Here is a 20,186-nt window from a genome sequence, read left to right as displayed (position 1 = left end):
AAAAATTGTTATATCAATTATTAAAATTATGTAATTTAAGTCTAGTTTTAAATTACCTTCACATGTATTATTTTTTCGCCAACATTAATTTTCAACTTAACTTTGTTTACTAATACCATATTTTTTCTTTCCAGAACAAAAACATAATTGTTTTAAATTTTTAAAATGCATGCCTAAAGTTTAGTAATATTGGTTTACTAAACATTGAATTATGGTTAATGAACATTGAATTTATTGCGTATTTTAGGGTCTTTCATTATCATGTTACTATAACTTACAAAAAAAAAAATTGGCTAATAATAGATTCCATCATTAAAACATTGAAAAATATCAATTAAGAAAAAAATTCTTATATACTATTAGTGATCACATTTGAAAAATAAACATATTTTATAAAAATAAAAACACAATTTTAAGTGACTTAAACTATTATTTAATTTCCATAATTAAAATGTCTAGGATAAAGGCTATTTTGATTCTTATAAACATTTAATTTTAAGGCTAATTGAATGTAAAAAAGGTCAAGTTTTAATTATTTAGTAATTTTAATGAAAATATTACTGTAAAACTAAAAGTTGTACAATTTTCTGAAATTTTTGAGCTATATACGATTGTTAAGAGCAAGTACAATTTAAAATTGTTCGAAACTAATAGTTACTAAAAAAGTATAAATTGAAAAGTACAGCTTTGAGCATTTCGTAGCTTTATAGTTGAATAAACAATCACTTTGTCTTTTCAAACTTAAAACTATGTAGAATAAAAAAAAATTAGACTGCTTTGGTTTGTTGTTGTAAAACATCTGCATAGTTTACAGTAGCATAAAGATAACTTGAAGGTTTAAACTTGTTTTTAGATTAAAAAACAGTTTTTGTTTAAAAAATGTTTTATATTTTAGTTAACTGATTACCAATCTCTTCTTGTATTATAAAGACTTTTTTCAATAAATAGCATCAAAAACTAATATAATCATCAACAAATCTCTTTCAATGCCGGATTTAAAAAACAGTCCGCTGTATTTTGTCATTGTTGATTGAAACGATAAACATCAAAATTTTAATGAAGTTGTCGTGAAAACATCAATATCAAAGGTTGTCATAAAGCATGGAATTTGACAATTTAGGCTAAAAAAACCTTAGTTTTGAAATAAACCCTAAAAAAACCTGGAATTTAAAGAGTTTTTACATGTTAAGTAGTAAAATTGTAATTGACACGAAAAATTACCATATAGATGAAAGTTTTTTGTCATCATCAAACTTTTTTTGTCAAAAAACACATTTGAAGTATGTTTACAAATCTTTTTAATGATGTTATACCACTAAACACAGTTTTTAACCTTAAACAGTACTAAACAGACCAAAAACGTGGAAGAAATTTAGAAAACCAGGAAGAAATTTAAAAAAACTAGTGGCAACCCTGAATATTGCATAATGCAAAATTAAACTTCACAAATACTTTTAATAAATAAACTTTTTTAAACTAAATATAATCTCAGAATATATTTTCAATGTAGAAAATATATGCATAATTCTAATTGTATATGATTTTCGTATAATAAAAAACAAAAACGTATGGGCTGAAAGATAACAATTAGACTCTTAATTTAATAAACAGTATTTACTACTGCTTTAATTGTGGAAATTCTGTCACGTTTTCAATTTGAATAGTATTTCTAAAAAATATTAGTACAATTTTTTTTTATAACAGCATTTCACAGAAGACTTTTTGCTATACAGTGTGGCCTGCGAGCAACTTTTTCTATCAAAATTGGCCCGTTACATATTAAAGGCTGCCGACCTCTGAATAACTATATACTTACAGTTCCCACCCATTTTTTTTTCTTTATTGTTATGTACACTATAGTTAGTTTTTTTAATATATATTTTTTTAATTTACCATTACTGTTACCCTTAACCCTTGGTCGGTAAGCTCGGATTTAATCGGGTGTGAATTGATCGCGGGTTGGAACTGAGCGCTTCCCCTGAATAACAATGCAAAAAATTCTCTTTTTATAAGGAGAAAATGACTCTACTGTATTGTGACGTCACAATATGCAGCGCACAAATGTTTGTAACAGGTTGAACCGACGCGTATATATACAAGCTTAGTTCAATAACCTTACGTACTTGCTTCGGCAGTACATATACTAAAATTGGAACGATACAGAGAAGATTAGCATGGCCCCTGCGCAAGGATGACACGCAAAATCGTGAAGCGTTCCTACTTTTTAGTTGACAGTTTTTAATATTTTATTTGAAGTATTTGTTGGATATTTCTGAATCACAGTCCACGTGAGTATTTACTTATTTGTTTAAAACTTCTAACACACAATTTCAAATAAAATATAGTTTACAAAAATTAATCGCGTTGAACAAAAACCAGCTTTCAAAAAGTATTTACTGTTTAGTTGGCATCAGTGGCGACGTGTGGTGTTTTTGGTAAGGGCTGCAAAAAATATTTGAACAACAAAAAAATATCATTTTCTAAAAACTTTGGTAGTGAGTTAATTTAAGAAAACTTTATACACTACAGTTACAATTAGTCGTTTACAAAATTATTTGTTTACCATTAAAAACAAAGCTACTATAGTTTTTTTTTTATTAATGTTTAATAATTTAATATGGTAAATAAATAATAAAAAAATTAAAATATTAATCTAATATTTAATAATCACCCTTTCTAGTTAATCAAAAATATTTATTCAGAGTATTGTAACAAATTTAAATATTTAATTTATCAACTTTTAGTTGTGATAGTTGTACGTTTTAAGAACATCAAGACAAAACTTTATGAGGTTAGACTAGAACGGTCATTATGTTTAGTGGTTATTTGTATACTTTTTAAGAAAAAGAATCTATTTAAAATATAATTTAATTAAAACAAAAAAAGTAGCCATTACTTCTCAAAGCTCCTTTTTTATTAATTTTCAAAGGAAATTTTGCATTGATTTCTTCAGATCGATTACCATCCGCGAATGTCCCACATAACAATTATTTTAAGTACCAGTTGTACAAAATCAAAATAGAAAACAAGATTATCAAGGAAACTGGAAACTTTAGTATTTTAACTGACTTATTTTAATAGCGTCGCTCCTAGTTTATAATACTGTTAATAAGCAAGGTTGGAAAACTGTTAGTATTGTTTTTGTATATTAAAGCTTACAAACGGATTTTTTTCTTCAATTAATAGATAAGAGAAATAGATCAATATTTTTTTCAAAAGTTTGTAGTTTTGTATACCTGTAGTCGTATATAAAATTATTTTGGTTGAGGGTTCTAAATAATTAGGTTATTATTTACAACAATTACAACATTATTTATTTTTATGCTTATTAACAACATATTTTTAGATTACTTAAAATATAATTGTTTCTTTAATTAAAAAGTTCAAAAAAATTAACATTGAACATATAAAAATATGACAAACATAAACTTTACATACTTTTATAAGAAATATGCACTTCAAGAGTGCTTGCCTGTCAAATGGAAAAAATTCTCACTTCTATTGTAGATTATAAATGAATGAAAAATAGTTTTATCATATAATAAAAACGTATAGCTTAAAACATTTTTAGTTAACTTGATTTAAGTCCAGTCGGATCTTTATTTGTTGATCCGATAGATCACTTTTCAATGAAAAATAGTAAATTTTTTTATGTTGTTGAGAAAAAATTTAGTCTAAAATATGATATTGACTACTACATACTAGTGAAAAACCCCATGAATGCAAAGTCGGCAAAAAAAAGTTTTGTTTTCAAATAAATTTTGGTACTTGCATTAGAATTTACACTAGAAGCACTTCTTTTGGAGGAAAGGACTGCAATGAAAAGTATATTTTCAAAACAAACATTTGAACTGAAAAAAAAGGCCGTACTACAATCAAATCGGTTTTAGTAAACTGCCATTTTACACAAATTTAGAACAAAAATACTTATTTACTTGTTTGTTGGCAATAAAATAAATAAGCAGCTTTAAGTGATTCTACTTAAAAATAAACGTTCTCCCACTCGAAAAAAGTTGTGTAAACGATTTGTATCCATTTGCGAGACAAAATTTTACTATTTTTTACCTGATAATACTTATTTTTTATGATTATATATTAGGAAATTAAGGTTAATGTTCGGTAACCTAAGGATAAAATGATTAAATTTAACCATTTAGGAACAGCACATCTCAGTTCACATTTTTTGTTCAAATCCCTCTTCTTTCAATTCTAAATTCAATTGTAATTTTTACGAACAAGTTATAAAGTGTTTTGAAATAACAATACATTTTATTTATGTTTAAGTCATACTTTTAGTTTTAAGTAAATTTATATGGTATTAAGTATTTACAATATATCATTCATGTTTAATAAAATTTGTTATTAAAATCGGTTAGGTAGATGTGTAATAAAATCTAGAACATTTGGTTTATTTCTAAACATATTCAAATCCTTCTTAAATAAAAAGTATCACGTTTGTAATTAAATATACATTTTTAACTGCAGTAAATGTTTGTACATACTTTTATTGAGTATTTAACTGATTTTTTTCAGGTATTTTTCAGCTGTCTATTAAACATTTCAAATTTGTAAGAAGAACATTGGCTTTACTTGCCTAATCTATTTCAGCAAACAAATTTCACTAATTTACCCTCTTTAGGACCAAACTTAGGTAATTACAAAACAATTTTTATTTTTCTGGTACATTATTATTCATAAATGATTATAACTTGTATAATTTTTCATCCAATTTTATCCAAAGGTTTTGTTTATTTATCACTAATTTTTTGGTTAGTATTTAATTTAATGTAAGCTACAGATAGTTTTATTTCCCTTTTTTTTTTTTAATTTTTTGGCTTTAAAAAACATCATTACGTTTCTTATAAATATTCTCCCACTAATTTCAGTTGTGTAAATAAAATATATTATAAAATTTGCTTTAATTGACTGTACTAACAAAGTATTTTAGTTTTATTTCAAATTTTTTGCTATAATTAATTTAATTTAAATATAATACAATTGATCTTAAGTTATTTTCTAGTAAATTTAATACATTGTTATTAGTTAATATCAAAGAATTAAGAACAATACTTGTTTGTTTTAATTTTGATAATACTTATGTAATCCTTTTTTCAGCACGGAGTTCGAAAAAAAGTTCATTTTTATAGTTTATTTCCGGCAGTATACTTTACATTAGAGTGATACTTAAAAAAATTGTGCGATCTTACGCATTCTATATATAACTTAATTTTATGTTTTACTTAATGAGCTGTTTAATAGAAACCTAAATAAGAAAAGAAATATTGAAATCAAATAGAAAATAATACTCGTAAATATTAATTATGTGTAAAAATTGTATACAGTTCATAAGTTTACAACTAAAAATTTAATACTTATAATCTGTATAAATAAAATTACATGTTCATTTATTCTCTGCTGCCGAAATTTTTACCAATAAAATAAAGTATTTCTCACTTACAGTCTTTTTACCTGAAGATTTATTTTAGTGCAAAAGCATAAACACATAATAGTGTTGTGCATGACAAAATGACTTTTTAGTATACAACAAAAAATAATCATGATTTTAAATCGAAAAGCCTAGAGCAGTGGTTATATAGCTAATCAAAATCTTTGCACCCAAATGTGCTTTTAATCAAGAATGTCTAGTGTAAGTTTTAAAACTAGCCTTAAAAACGCATTAGCATCTTTTTTTTTGCTTTTTATCAAACTCCAGACTATATAATGTAAGCTTCTTAATTAGCCTTAAAACACTTAAGACCTTTCTGTTTATATCTTTTTCAAAAACTCCAGAATATCAAGTGCAAGTTTCAAATTATTGATGCATCCAAATTTTATTTCGTGCACACTTTGATTACCACTGGCTTAAAGCTTTAGGTTCTTACTTTATTGCAGATTCTACTTTTTATACCTTATATTTATCAATCTATATTTTTTGTATTTTGTTAAGCAATTTCTACTCATTAATCAACTTGTTTTTTTTTAATTAACAGGTTAATATTAATATTCTTAAAACAACAGTATCCTTTCTGACTTTAGCCTTATTTCAAAAACATTAAGTTGCTATTTGTTCAAGCACTGTAACTATGTGCAAATTTTAGCTGAAACATATTTGTTTTTAATTTAAATTATCAATTATTTTGAGTTTTAGTATTATTTATTTCAAGCTTTTTAGGATAAGTTTTTTTTTCAAACTTTGTAAAAATTGAAAATGAAAGCAAATTATTCACCACTTGTTTTTTTACTTTTAGATTTCCATATATGAACAATTCATTAACAAATTTACAACATATGCCATACAAAAATTATTAATCACTAAATTATTTGTGCTCAATTACAGCTAATTTGCCTCCAGATAAACCTACAGAGATGCAAAAATAACTTTAGTTTAGGATTTTTTATTCAATCAAGTGACTTTTTTGCGAAGCAGTTTTGTTATTGCTTTTTTATTTAATTTTTAATATATCTTAAAAATCTTTAATATATTCTTATAACATATCTTACTTAACGTTTTAGGAAGATTATTTCGTATAAACTTTTAGTCCGAGTCCTCAAACGTAGCAGGGTTGTTATTCTTTGACGTAAAAAAACAGCCTGAGTTTAAGAGAAAAATTTTAAAACAATTAATATAAGTTAAAACAAAAAAAAAAATACTGACAATCGAGCTAAAATAATAAAAAAACCAAAACAAAATTACAATGACTTCATAAAAACACACTTTTAAAGAAAAAAATAAAGTAAAAAGGAACTACCTTAAGATTTAAAAATATATATCTTATTTAGCTTGAGTTCTTCAAAAACTTTAAACTAGTCTGAATTATCCTGAGTGTGCGACAATCCTGGACCGAGCATAAAAATCTGTAAAGACCGAGGATCTATTAATTTTTAAGTAGTAATCTGTGTCGTTTAACTTTCTGCTGCTAACTAAACTGAATACTCATTATTTTTATGATTAGTTGTACATCAATAATACTTACTTTAAAATACTTATACCACTAATATTAAATATTGAATACTATTTTTATCATATAATGTTTAATAGTACGAATATTAGTATATAAATTTTTCTTACTTCTACTTAGCTCTAGATTGCTATAAAATTTTAATCTAAGCTTAAATATATGAGGAAGGAGCTAAATTTAAATTGACCATAACAAATACCAAAAATGAAACATATATTAAAAATATGACGAGAAAATAATCAAATCGAAAGTTACAAACTGAATAAGATTTTTTAATTGAGCTAAACAGTACAAAGTTTTAATATTAATTTATAATACCAAACTCTACAAATAAGTAATATTATTTTCTAATTAAACTTTTGATAATTAGAATAACCATTGCAAAATGTAAAATAAAAATACATTATTAGTAAACAAATATTTATAACAGTTTTATATATTGCACAATTAAATCATAACCTAAAAAAATCTAAAAGTTCAAAAATTAAAGAAGAAGAAAAAAAAAAGTAAATATTTTGTCTAGTTAAAAAAGTCTAATTTCACTTAAGATGAAAGTGATTTCAAAAGAAATTCTATAAAAAAATTTTAAAACATCAAAAAAATATTTATTAAAATGTCTACTTTTAAATTGCTATTTTTGCTTCACAAAAATTTAAAAGTGTTAAAATACTCAAAATCAATTTTTTTGATCACAAACATATGATAAATTTTCAATGATCTCAACCAACAAGAAACCGGTTGAGTTTTTACTAAAATATAATAATTTATTAAAACAAGTTTGAAAACTTTAGTATGTTATTTTCACAAAAAAAAAACCAACCAATCAGAACCTGGTGATGGTGAGAGGGAAGTTCTCGGTGATGACGACGTCGTTCTGGAACACGACGGCCACGTTCAGCTCGAAATCCACGCAGAAGTTGGTCGACTGCAGCGAGGGACAGGAGAAGAGGCGCGGGAGGAGCATGTAGAGGGGTATTCCCCTCAAGTGCGCCACGTCACCGCTCCCCACCTCGATGTTCTGAATCTCGCTGACTGGAAACGGATGATAGAGGTTCATTATTTAATATTTATCACCGATTTAATGATGTTTAGTGTGAAATAGCAGTGTTCGTGACTTAAGTTACAGTAAACTAGTGGGAATTTAAAGCTAGATTGCAACAAAACCATCTAATAAAAATAACTGACTTTGTAACTATACTAAACAATAGTGCATATCCCACTGACAAGGTTTTTAAACATTTATATTATCATTCTACATTTTAAGTAAAAACCACCAAAAAGAAATCAAACCGTTCTTGCTGCTGTACTCCGAGCTTCCCACAGTTTCAACTCTCAACAGCTGAAGCTCGATGGACCTGATCGGCATCTCCGATCTTTCTATCATCAGCTCCCCGCTGAAAGGATCGCACATGCGGCACGCCAGAGAGTCCAGTTCTCCCTTAATGGAAAAGTTCGGCACCATGGTCCCCTGTTTAAGTTTGTTCGGCTCATGTGTTGATATAAAAGAGTAATTTATAAGTATTTAAAGTATTTTTTTTTCTTTAGAATCGTTTGAATAAATTTTGCAAAAGACTTTTTGTAAACTATTTGTAGGGCAAAATAATAAGCAACCGTTTTAAATTAAGTCATAATTGTAAAGTGGGTTTTCATCTTAATTAAATAACTTATTTACAATCTGAAATTTATTACTTATACAAGGTTGCCACAGATCAAGCTGAAAAAAATTCCTGACTTTTCCTCCTTTTTCTAAATCAAATTCTTAGTAAAAACCGATTCAAAATACATAAAATAAGACTTAAGAGTTTAATTTATTCTGAAAATTCAATTAGACCCTGAAAGAATTGATGAATTAAAGCAATTCTTTTTCAGAAAATAACATAAACGTAGTTTTTAGTGATGATGAACTTTCTTACTAAGATTATGTTTATGCCAAACTTCCTGACTTTTTTTTTAAACCCCCATTTCATCCTGACTTTTGTAATATTTTCCGTTTTTCCTGACTTTGTGGCAACCCTGCTTATAAACAATTCTAAAAATTTTTTTTACAATATATTCATAGTCTATTATAATGTTATAAGAAATTTATGAAAAAAAAACTGAGGTTTTGAATTCATAATGTTTTAAACTTAAAACGTAAACAAAATCTCACAGTTTTGATGTTTTCAATTGACTGTGGGTTGATGTGAAACTTGACCGGCTTTCTAACAGCCTTCTCGCCTTTCGCGTATTCAACTAAAACTTCAGACTGAGTCACCAGGTCTTTTTGAAGAAGTGTTCTCTTGATAATGCATTTGACGAAATACTGCAGTTGCCAATTATGTTTTCACAATAATACATGAACAATCAATATATTCATTTTAAAGAATTACGAATAAGTTTAGAATATAAGAGAGTTTTATTAAATTAAATGAGTACAAAGAATTATACCCAGATATGAAGTTGTTAGCTTTTTGATAACTAACAATCAAATTTAAAACTTTGTTTTACAAATATTTTTAAATAAAAAAACTACAAGAGATTTGTATTATTATCTAAAAATGGTTAGTTATATTATTTGCACCTTCATTTGTCGTTTAAGTTATTTTACAAGCTTTACAAAATCTGTAAACTGTTTAAAACAGGTTGTTAAACATTTAAAATTATAAATTAGAAAATATTTTAGAAAAAAAAATTTCACACATATACTGTGTCATCTTCTTTTAAAGCTACCAAATTTTTTTTTGCAACTAAAAATATAACCTGTGATATTATTTGCACCTTCATTTGTCGTTTAAGTTATTTTGCAAGCTTTACAAAATCTGTAAACTGTTTAAAACAGGTTGTTAAACATTTAAAATTATAAATTAGAAAATATTTTAGAAAAAAAAAATTCATACATATACTGTGTCATCTTCTTTTAAAGCTACCAAATGTTTTTTTGCAACTAAAAATATAACCTGTGATACATATACTAACCTGGGTTAGATTGACTTTTTAAAAAACCTTTGAAATATTTAAAAATTAAAACTTACTTTAGGTATTCATAGCCTGTTTTTAATGAATAAGATCATGAAAAAAAAAATGCGGTAAATAGTAAATAATATATTCACTTAATTGATATTTAACCTTAAATGTTTGTGTTACCATTATTAACATTTCAAGCTTGGAGAAAAAAGAGGTAGATATAGAAAAATCTTAGACTTAAAATTTAACCTGTGATGAAATATTTTACAACAGTATTCAATTCTGATTCCAGTTTAACCTATTTATAGTCTATAAACATAGATGATTTCAAAACTTGTGTTTTCACATAACTAATATTTAGATTTATCATATACATACTAAAGATTTAATATACAAAAAACAAACTTGATTTTGTATAATTAAAACTCAACCTATGTTAGATCTAATAGAATAATAAATTAAAAAAGTAATAATTTCATATGTTTAAAAACATAAGATTAAACTAAGAAAAAATAGGGTTATCATGCTTTACTATAAGTATTCTCTGTATTGTAAAAAACAATCTATGTGAGATTACATATTTACTTGTATGTAATAAATAACAACTGAATACAAAAATTATAACTTAAAAAACTAATTAACATAATTATAAAAAAAAATTATTGTCAAGTCAGTCACATTTTGAAGAGGTTTATTTCAGCTACCAGTTACTTTTTATCTTAAAAAATAAGTTTTTGAAATAAAAATCATAAAAGTTGGATATAATAGATGCAAACTAAAAAGAAAAAAAAATTACAAATCTATCTCCTACAAATTTCCAATATTCTTTTCAAAAATTTTAAGTTTTATAAAAGTGTAAATAAACAAGTTTTGTGTTATTCTTTTTGAAAGTTGTTTTTAAGTTTTAAACAAGCATATAACTTTTGAAGTGTAAAAATTTTCTAAAAACTGAAAGTTTTCGCTCAAACAAGAAAAAGATATATATGTAAAGACATAAAAATAAGATATAAATTTCCAATAAAATGATAATAGAAAAATTTAAGTTTATACATTACTAAAAATTTTCAAGGAACTATTTCTAAAATTTCAAACTACATTTTCAGTGTATTTAAACCAGTTTTTTGTCTTTAACAGACTTTTCAAAGCTATACAAGTCTAATAAAATATTTGTAAAATAGATAATATTACATATCATTATTCTAAAGTAAAAACGTCACAAAATTTAATTAAAACTTTTATATTATATACAAACTTATCTATAGTTCATACTTTAAGCAAGTTAGTTTTCGTAAAAACAAACTAGTTTCCTGTGATCATAAAAATAGCATTTGATAGTATTCATGGTTGCCACTCATCAAGCTGAGAAAAATTTCCTGACTTTTCCTGACTTTTTACCAAAATTTTCCTGACTTTTCTAAATCAGTTTTACTTATATAAGTGTTCACTTTGTTTAATAATATACTACCCAAACTATTTAATATTAAATCCTTAAATTAAAAATCAATTAAAAAAGAATATACTTAAGTAACTGTAAAAAAAAAGACATAAAAAAGTAAACTATATATTTTGGGTAGTATTTTATTAAATAAGTGAACAATTTATATAAGTAAAACTGATTTAGAAAAGTTTTACTTTGTAAAACTGATTTAGAAAATACTGATTTAGAATTTACTGATTTAGAAAAGTTGATTTTACTTTGACATAAAAAGTCTATACACATGTGTTCCATTAGAGGAAACAATAAACATGGTAGCAAACGATGTATACTCAAAAGAAAATCTTTCAGTATTCACAAAATCAAAAATAACAAAAAAGGTATTTAAGAACATGCTGAAAACTTGCTCACAGAGCATCTTCTGTTTTAATAATCAAGTATTCAAACAAAAAGATGGACTATCTATAGGATCGCCATTGGCCCCCCTTTTGGCCAATTGATTCGTTTGCAAATTAGAAACAGGTCTTCTAAATGAAATTCAACCTAAAATGTACAAGAGATATGTGGACGACATTTTTACTATCTTCTCAAATGAAGAAATGACAAATGAATTCAATCAAAAATTAAGTACTCTACATCAAGATCTTGTTTTCACAATGGAAACAAGTACATCAAATAAACTTCCTTTTTTTGACATAAGTGTTAAGCTGGAAGAGAACAGATTTACTACCTCAATTTACAAGAAACCATCAAACACAGATGTGATATTAAATTTTCACTCTTGTACCCCGCAATCATGGAAGAAAAACTTGATTAGACAATTGTTCATCAGAAACAAAAGATTAGTGTCAGAAGAACTACAGAACCTAGAAACAAATAGAATAAAGAATCTTCTTTTGAGAAACGGTTATCCGATTAATTTCATAAACAATGAAATAGAAAAACTTTAAAAATTAGAAGATAAGCCACAAATTCCTAAACAACAGTATCTAACAGTTCCTTATATAAAAAAGGTTTCAGAAAAATTGAGCAGAAATATGAAAAAATTTGGAAACAGTTGGAATTAATATCAAAGTAGCTTTCAGAACATCTAAAGTTGGAAACTAATTTTCATTGAAGAAAAGATCAACAAACTCTACAGAAATTGCATCGTTTATAAGTTTCAATGTCCAGGTGGCCTGGATACCCAATATATTGGAGAAACGGAGCGACAACTGTTCGACAGAATTAAAGAACATACAAAACCCACAAATAGTGCAGTTTTTTCACATATAGAACAATATATAGAATCTGTCAGAATCATAATGATATTTTTAATTGTTTTGAGGTAATTAAATTTTGTAAAAATAGAAATGTTTTACTTGCAGTAAAGGCTATTATGATTAAAAAAATTAAACCTAAACTTAACCTCCAACTAGGTACTGATAAAGGATCTAGAATTACACGTAACATTTTTAAATAGTCTATTTTTGTTATAATTATCTATTTTAGTTTTTATGATTAGTCTGATTAGTTTTATAGTGATTGCTTCTTTAGTTTACTCGTATTTTGTTTGATTAATTAATTTTTGTGAGTATTTATTTTGTTTTGACAAGGAAATTAGTTAAATTTTGAAAGCATTGCACAATAAACTGTTTAAATGAAAAAAAAAAATTGTTATTAGCAATTAATTGGCAGATAAAATCATGTAAACATCTTTCGCTATAAACTATATATCTGTTGTATAAAATATTTCCTCTTATCATTTAGTATAAATTTGTATCAAATAAATATACTCTTATTTACTTTAAAAACTTAAGTTACTCTACAAAAAATACACATAATAAGTAAATTTAATCTTGGCATATACCTACCTCTCTTATAACTTAATTTATAAATTTAAATAACTTTGAAAAAATTATAAAGAGGTTAAGTATACACATTAACTTGTTACATAAAATACTAAACTAACTGCTTAGTTATAAAGAACTCAATTATTTGAATAAAAACACTTTGATTCTAAAATTATGCTTGATAAACTTTTGTGTATATATCACTGTTTCACTATGGAAATGTCCTTGCTAAAGATCATCAATACTAAAAAGCTTACAAAATCTGCTTGTTCAAGTAGGGTACTTGTTCAATAAGTTAATAGAAAATTTTTGCAGTTTTATAAAGGATATTTTACTAATTTATACCAGGTGAAGGCATTGGAAATAAAAATAAATATTTATGTAAATTTCTAGGAAAATTTTGTAATTTTTTTCTGACTTTAAAGGACTTTCAATTAATTTTTACCATTTGAAGGCTTTGGAAAACAAGGAATTTTGTAAATTTAAACTGAATTTTTTTTAATTTTATCAAATTTCCTGAATTTTCCTGACTTTTTTTCAAAACCCCCCATTTTTTCCTGACTTTTGTCATTTTTTAAAATTTTTCCTGACTTTTCCTGATTTCCTGACTTTTCCTGACCGAGTGGCAACCCTGGTATTGTAACTAAGTTTTAAAAACATTAAAATAATATAATATACTTAATCAATAAATATATTATAACATTAAATATACAAAAAAACTACAAACTTGTATTTGTATATGCACACCATGGTAAGTTTCATACAATGGATTGGAAGAGTTAGATTTAAGCTCTAGTTGAAATGGTAACTCAGTAACTGAATCTATAAATCTGTATAAAGTTTTATTATTGTTTAAAAAGAGGTATACATTATAAAATTTTAATAGAAAAAACTGTGTAATTTTAAATTGCCATATGTACTTAATTTAATTTAAGAAATTTTTGATTGAATTATTTAAATAAGTCAGAACTAGTTCATTTTATTAACTTGACTAGATGTGAAGCTTTTTTAAGAGAAAGGTTAATAAGTTTAAAGTTCATAAATTTTCTATTAATGCAATTTTGCGTTATAGACAAATAAAATTTAAAATTTGTTTGTTTCTACATGGATTTTTTTTAATTCACTATAATTTTTTTCTAATCTATTTATTCATTCAGTCCATATTTATCTATAAAGTTTACAGACTCCTTTGATATTTAAAGTGCATGTTAACTTTTAAAGCTTTATTTGTAATATTAAAAGCAAAAAGCTCAACTCAACATACACAATCTATGAAAAAAAACTTGTAAGCAAACAAATTAAATATGTTTTTAGCTATTTAAAATACCGATAAACATAAAAACTGAGCCAGTGTTTTTACTAAAATGCAAATTATAGAAATCTGTTTAACAAATAACTTAAAACAAACTACAACCAACTTTCCAGGTTTTAACAAGTCTACTTTGTTAAATACGATGGGAATTTGTTTACTCTTGTTCACCATTGCTTCCACAGTTCCAACATTTTTGGAGTTTAGCGAGAGCATGACATTTCCTTCCACAAGCACAGTGACACCTTGATGTGAAAATGGACTTTTGCTTTCAACAAACACCTTTCCTTTTAGAATTTCCTTAAAATTTAAATGAAATAAACATTGATAACTGAATTATTTTATCAAAAAATAATTTTCATACCTAGAAAAATGACAAAAATATTTTAATACTCAATTTTGGACTGTAATAAAACAATCAATATTCTTACCGTTTTTGTTTTTAAATTATTACAGAAGAGTTAAAGTTGAAAGTTTTATGTGATGTCACAGTTCGTATTGAGAACAGAAAGTGAGAAAAAAAAACGTAAGCATTTTTAGAGAGTGAATTTAAAACTTGTCTTGTAGAAGAAGACAACAATACAGCAAATGAAGCTCAGTCAAAAAGGTTATTTGTAAACTAACATAAATATAAAAACAACACTTTTGAATCTATATTGTGTCCATGTAAATAATTTGTTTATTACTTAGTTATTGTGTCTACAAGACTCTATTCAGGATTTATTGGTAACACTTAAATTGTCTTTTGAGTTCTTTCAATTATTTAGCATCAAATTTATCACTTTTGTATATAAACCACCTAGCAAAATTGTATCATTTACATGTACAATTATATTTGAATTACTTGAGGGCATAGGATGGGGAGGGGTCCAAACTGATTTTTACAAGTTTATCTAATTTTGTAGTTTAATCTGAGCTGTCAGACATTTATAACAACTTTAAAAAGTTCTATGTAACTTTTGAGATTTAAGAAATCAAAGGTAGTAACCGCATTAGCTACCTAATAGAAGGTGCAAACCAAAAAGGCACAAAAATTCTATTTCACTAAAAATCTATTTTCTCCAAAGGTTTTAACCAATTTTCTTCAAACTTTAACAGAAAGTCCATTACTAATATTTAAATTAAATTAAATGCAGGATTTTTTATAGTTTTTTTCTAGAAATTTACAAATTTCTCAAGGTTTTTTTAATTCTTTTAAGAATTCCTAACTTTATTTTATGATCATGTACAAGTTTATTTGTTTCTTTTTAATATAGATTTAAATTTAAGAAAAAATAGTTTAAAATTAACGGAAATAAACTATACTGAATTTTAAAATATGTTTTATTCAGTTGCAATTACTTGTAATAGCTATAACAATCAAGTTAATTTAAGTATTTGTAATGAGATTATTCTAAAGTCTTAGCACTGATGTAACAAAAATAGTTTTAATACCAAGTTACAATTACAAATTTATTTTTAAGTTTCTGCTTGTAAAAAAACATAACTTTATTAGATACTTTTTGTAATAAAATTAATATAGAAGTAATTAAGGGCAGTGCTTCTGAACCTTTTTCTAGTGGCGGAACCCTTTTCAAAAGTTCAACTTTTCCGCGGAACCCCTAATTTTAATTTTACATAAAATGTTCAATTAAATAAATGTCTTTTTTAAATTTCGAAAGGCTTCACGGAACCCCTGAGAGGCGTCGCGGAACCCCATTTCAGAAGCACTGATTAAGGGCATAGAGGTAAAACTTTTTTTTTAAAGTTTAGTCTTGTTTTTCACAAAACTAACTAATCTACCACTTACTTTTTACCACTTGTTAAAATTCGAAGTAACTTTTGAGATGTAAGAGATCAAAGTTAAAGGGTTTAATAGGTTCTTTATAAGAGGTTTGCTAAAAAGGCAAAATAATAATATTTCACTAAAAATCTATCTCCCTCTTTATTTTTGAGTAATTATTTTAAAAGTTTTTCTGAGATATCGATAGGAAACTTTGAACAACTTCAATGAAAGATATTTTATAATTAAAATCATGTAACTAAAGTAATGTAAAAGCAAAGTTTTCAACAATTTTCTTTTTAGTTTTTGGGATTCAAGTTAAATTCTACTTTTAAATTTACTAAATTTTAATGTTGAAATATGAATCTTAGTAAGTGTTAACAAACAAAGAAAAAAAAAGTGAACACTTACAACCATGGTCAATGGACTGATGTGGAGAAAGACCTTTTGATCAATGATCTGTTCTTCTATTGAAAGCACTGATAGTTTTTCAAAATTTATTTTCTATTATACAACTATCAATTGAAGAAGGAGCAGGATAATATCATTTGATAATAAGCATTTTCTGACTTAAGTATTTATTAGTTTAAATTTTGTTTGTAACAATTGCTTGTGCATTCTTTTTGTAGCTGTGAACACACAGTTGGGTTTTATTCTTAGTTGCAGAATCAAAAATCAATCTCTTGGGGATTTGAGCCAAGGGTTTTCTAACACTTTCCAACACTTAGGGTTTTTTAAAGTCAAGATTTTAGCCTTATGAATGTTTTCCAAATGACATGCCACTAAGATTTTTTTAATTTTAAATCATAGCTTTTTTCTGTGTTTTATTTTTGATAATTAATCATTAAAGTAAAGGTAAAACTTAACAGGAAAAACCTGCTTGTTAGACTCTTGCAAAAAACTTATTACTTAAAAGGTGCAGTAACTTTTAATGTATTTTCATTAAACAAAAAAAATTCATATGTTAGTATGTCAGGATTGCCTATTGGTCTAAGGCACCAAACTCAAGTGAAGATGATTTATTGTAATGCAATATTGATAGTTCTGAATACAGATGTGGGGGTTGGGTTCAAACCCCACTTCTGATACTTTTTTTCCTGTCACCAAGGGTTTTTTGTTTACATAAAATTTAGTTTTCATGTTTTTGCTTGACTAAAACTTAATTATTAAGGAGCAGATAAAACTACACACTCTCTTTTATCCAGTCAACGTTTCTTGTTGCAAAAATTAGAGTTAAAGAAAATGCCTTTGTATAATTATACAAAACAAATTGGTGCTTAAACAAAGAAGTAAAGTATTTTTGTCCTGAACATGACATTAAACTGTATCCTAGTGTACGATTCGATAACCAAAAGGTTTTTTCGTACACCTGGTACTTGGAATAAATTTTTGAGCGCTTTGTTTTGGTTTAATAAACAATATCTATATTTATTTAACATTTTTATGGTAGAACATAAGAAACTTAAAAGTATATATTTAAACTATCACAAAAGTTTATTAACCCCTTCATGGTGAACTTTTGTTGAATTGTCAAGTCTAATCTCTACAGATGCCATCCTTCTTTCTTCAAAGTTTCAGTCATAAACTTTATTCATATCACTTTGTCTTAAATTTGCATGGAAAACAAAAATTTCCCAAAACTATAACTTTTTAAAGTTTAAAAGCTTTAACCAAGTGGCGAAAACAGTTGATATTTTATAACTATCCTTGGATAAACACAACAAGTAAAAAGAAAGTAAGTTTTTAAAACTGTTTTACTTTTGTATTTTACCATGTTTTTTTTTATGAAAATCGTTTTCAATACTTAAAAAAAATGGTTTTGTTTTAATATATTCTGAACGAAACTTAGTTATAAGAAATCTTTTAGAAGTTGTAATATAACTTATTCAAGACTTTAACAAAAACATAAAAATAAAAAATACGCTTATACTTTTAAATCAGAAATTTTTTAAACATATAATCTTCATAATTTTTTTAATAAAGAAATTTGCATTCATTAGTTGCAAATTTATAAAACAGCGTTTTGAAAAAGATTTTTTTATGTTTGATTATAGAACTTTCATTTTAACCAGCTATTTGAAACAAAAAATAAGCAGTTGTAGTTATAAATATCTTTCTTACTTTAGAAAATATTTTCTAGTTTTATTTTGAAGTTTTAAGTTTATATATGTAAACTTAAAGTTACAATCTAAACTTTATGCTAAAGTTATTTTCATCTAGTCTTTACTTTTGTTAGACTTATAAGTATCTTGTAAGAAATTATATAAAAAATACTATTTGCCACAACGTTTTCTTTGTTATTGAAAGGGTAACAAAACACAGGAATAATTGCAAGGACTTCCGACGACGGTAATCTTATCTTGCCTTCTCCTGTCTTTCTAAAACAACCAAGTTAGAGTAATTGTTCTGAACCGACGGTATACGGACACTTGATGACGACGAAAACGTTAAAAACTTTAGAGCGACTCGTGCGCTTTCCAAACATTACAAAAAGCTTATTTCCGACGGGATCCTTGCCTACTCCTTGCGTTGTGCTCGGCATCGTGCTCCATCATGTTCCGCCATCGCATCAACCCGGCCTTCAAACCCGGAAGTTGCCGTCAAGCGCGCAAGTCGGTTACACCCTCTTCTCTTTTATCCGGCCCGCTTTTTCACCGGACGCCATAAAATCGAAAGCACAAGTTGCTTGGTAGGCAAGCCGACGTGGACCTCCGACGATGTGGACCTCACCAAATAATCCAAAAATTAACGCGCATGCGCAGAAGCCTTCCAGTCTGGCATATGTTGGCCAGTCAAGAGCAAGTATTTTTATATTGAAGGACTTAACCTAGATTTTTTTTTTTGTCGCGAACACGATAAATTTGCCGCTGTCATCACTTTAGGGGAAGCTGATGGGGTGAAGCAAGGGGGATACCCTCGCACGCATGCTAAACAGCTGCTGACTGTAATAGCAATGAAGTATACCTTCAGGTTTATATGTACAATGATTTTGGCTTTTATCACTTCGTCGTTTTGGAGGGTTTCTTCAGATGCTTTAAACTGGGGTCGTTAACCTCGCAAACAGGTTGCTCGCGAACCTGCCTCGTTGTCACCTCGTTTACACCTCAATCTCAACCAAGCCTTCGCTGCGTTCAACACCTCCACCTTAGAAGTAATCGAAATTTCACAGCTTTGGAACATTTTGAAAACATCGTTTTCTGTAAAGTTTTTTGTTTTGACTGAGATCGAAAAGCAACGCTCTGTAGCCCCATTTAGAATTTTATTTTTTTCAAAAGTATTTTTTTAATTGACCAATTTATTGATTTTTTTTTTGAAATAAAAACAATAGTTAAAGGCTATACTTGTGAAAAGACATAATTTACTCAATCATGAAAAATTTAATATAAAACAAACAAAAGTTTATACGCTTCAGTGCTCAATCAGAATGATCTATTAGCATTTTGACTACTCTGATAGAGAACTTATATTGGATCGATCTATAAAAAATGTAGCTATCAATTAGACTGTTACAACGCTTATTTTCACTGTAGCAAAGGTAAAACTTTACAAACTTATTAATCTTTTAATTCTTTCACGATTGGGCTACTCATAATAAAATATAAACATGTGTTTAAGAAATATTACTGTACTTTTAATCATAAAACATTGTAGTCAAGATTTTAAGGTTATAGTAAGAAATGATTGGTGCTGTAGGACACTTATGCAAAATCTTATTTTGCCTTGTGTCCAAATTTTAATAACTTAAAGAAATTAATGTTAATCACTTGATATTATATTTTTCCTTTAAAAAAAACAACAAATAAATATAGTAAAACTAATTCCCTAAAAAACTATTTTTCACAAACAAAAAAAGTGCTAGTTAAAATGATTTTTGTCTTTGATTTCTTGATTGAACTGGAAATAGCTTGTTTATGGGTGTGGCTAAGGGAAAATGAGAGAATCAAAT

General features: G+C 26.4%; 1 protein-coding gene and 1 non-coding gene across 2 annotated transcripts; one reads left to right on the top strand and one right to left on the bottom strand.

Moving 5' to 3' along the window:
• Positions 1-2,119: 2,119 nt before the first annotated feature.
• Positions 2,120-2,226, top strand: LOC145845298 (U6 spliceosomal RNA). The gene has a single exon (XR_014370342.1). It is a non-coding gene; the product is annotated as a U6 spliceosomal RNA (small nuclear RNA).
• Positions 2,227-7,482: 5,256 nt separating this feature from the next.
• On the bottom strand, positions 7,483-17,812 carry LOC145843984 (vacuolar protein sorting-associated protein 26C-like). The gene is made up of 6 exons (XM_082951287.1): positions 17,743-17,812; positions 14,588-14,778; positions 13,897-13,999; positions 9,109-9,261; positions 8,250-8,427; positions 7,483-7,991 (listed from the first exon to the last, which is right to left on the bottom strand). Exons 1-6 carry the CDS (start codon positions 17,794-17,796, stop codon positions 7,783-7,785), a joined length of 888 nt encoding a protein of 295 aa, XP_082807413.1. The 5' UTR covers positions 17,797-17,812; the 3' UTR covers positions 7,483-7,782.
• Between the last annotated feature and the right edge of the window lie 2,374 nt (positions 17,813-20,186).

This window comes from Thalia democratica, chromosome 9, assembly GCF_965202585.1.
Source record: "Thalia democratica chromosome 9, ktThaDemo2.hap1.1, whole genome shotgun sequence".
Taxonomy (NCBI): domain Eukaryota; kingdom Metazoa; phylum Chordata; class Thaliacea; order Salpida; family Salpidae; genus Thalia; species Thalia democratica.
This window is presented reverse-complemented; position numbering and strand designations above follow the sequence as displayed.

What these genes read in the sequence shown, in the direction of transcription:
- LOC145843984 (XM_082951287.1), bottom strand. Translation starts at nt 17,796, where the DNA reads ATGGCATCTGTAGAGATTAGACTTGACAATTCAACAAAAGTTCACCAT. An exon ending in GTGTGCATATACAAATACAA is followed by an intron (nt 9,262 to 13,896) that starts GTTTGTAGTTTT and finishes TGGCAACTGCAG; the next exon opens with TATTTCGTCAAATGCATTAT. An exon ending in CAATTGAAAACATCAAAACT is followed by an intron (nt 8,428 to 9,108) that starts GTGAGATTTTGT and finishes AAACTTAAACAG; the next exon opens with GGGACCATGGTGCCGAACTT.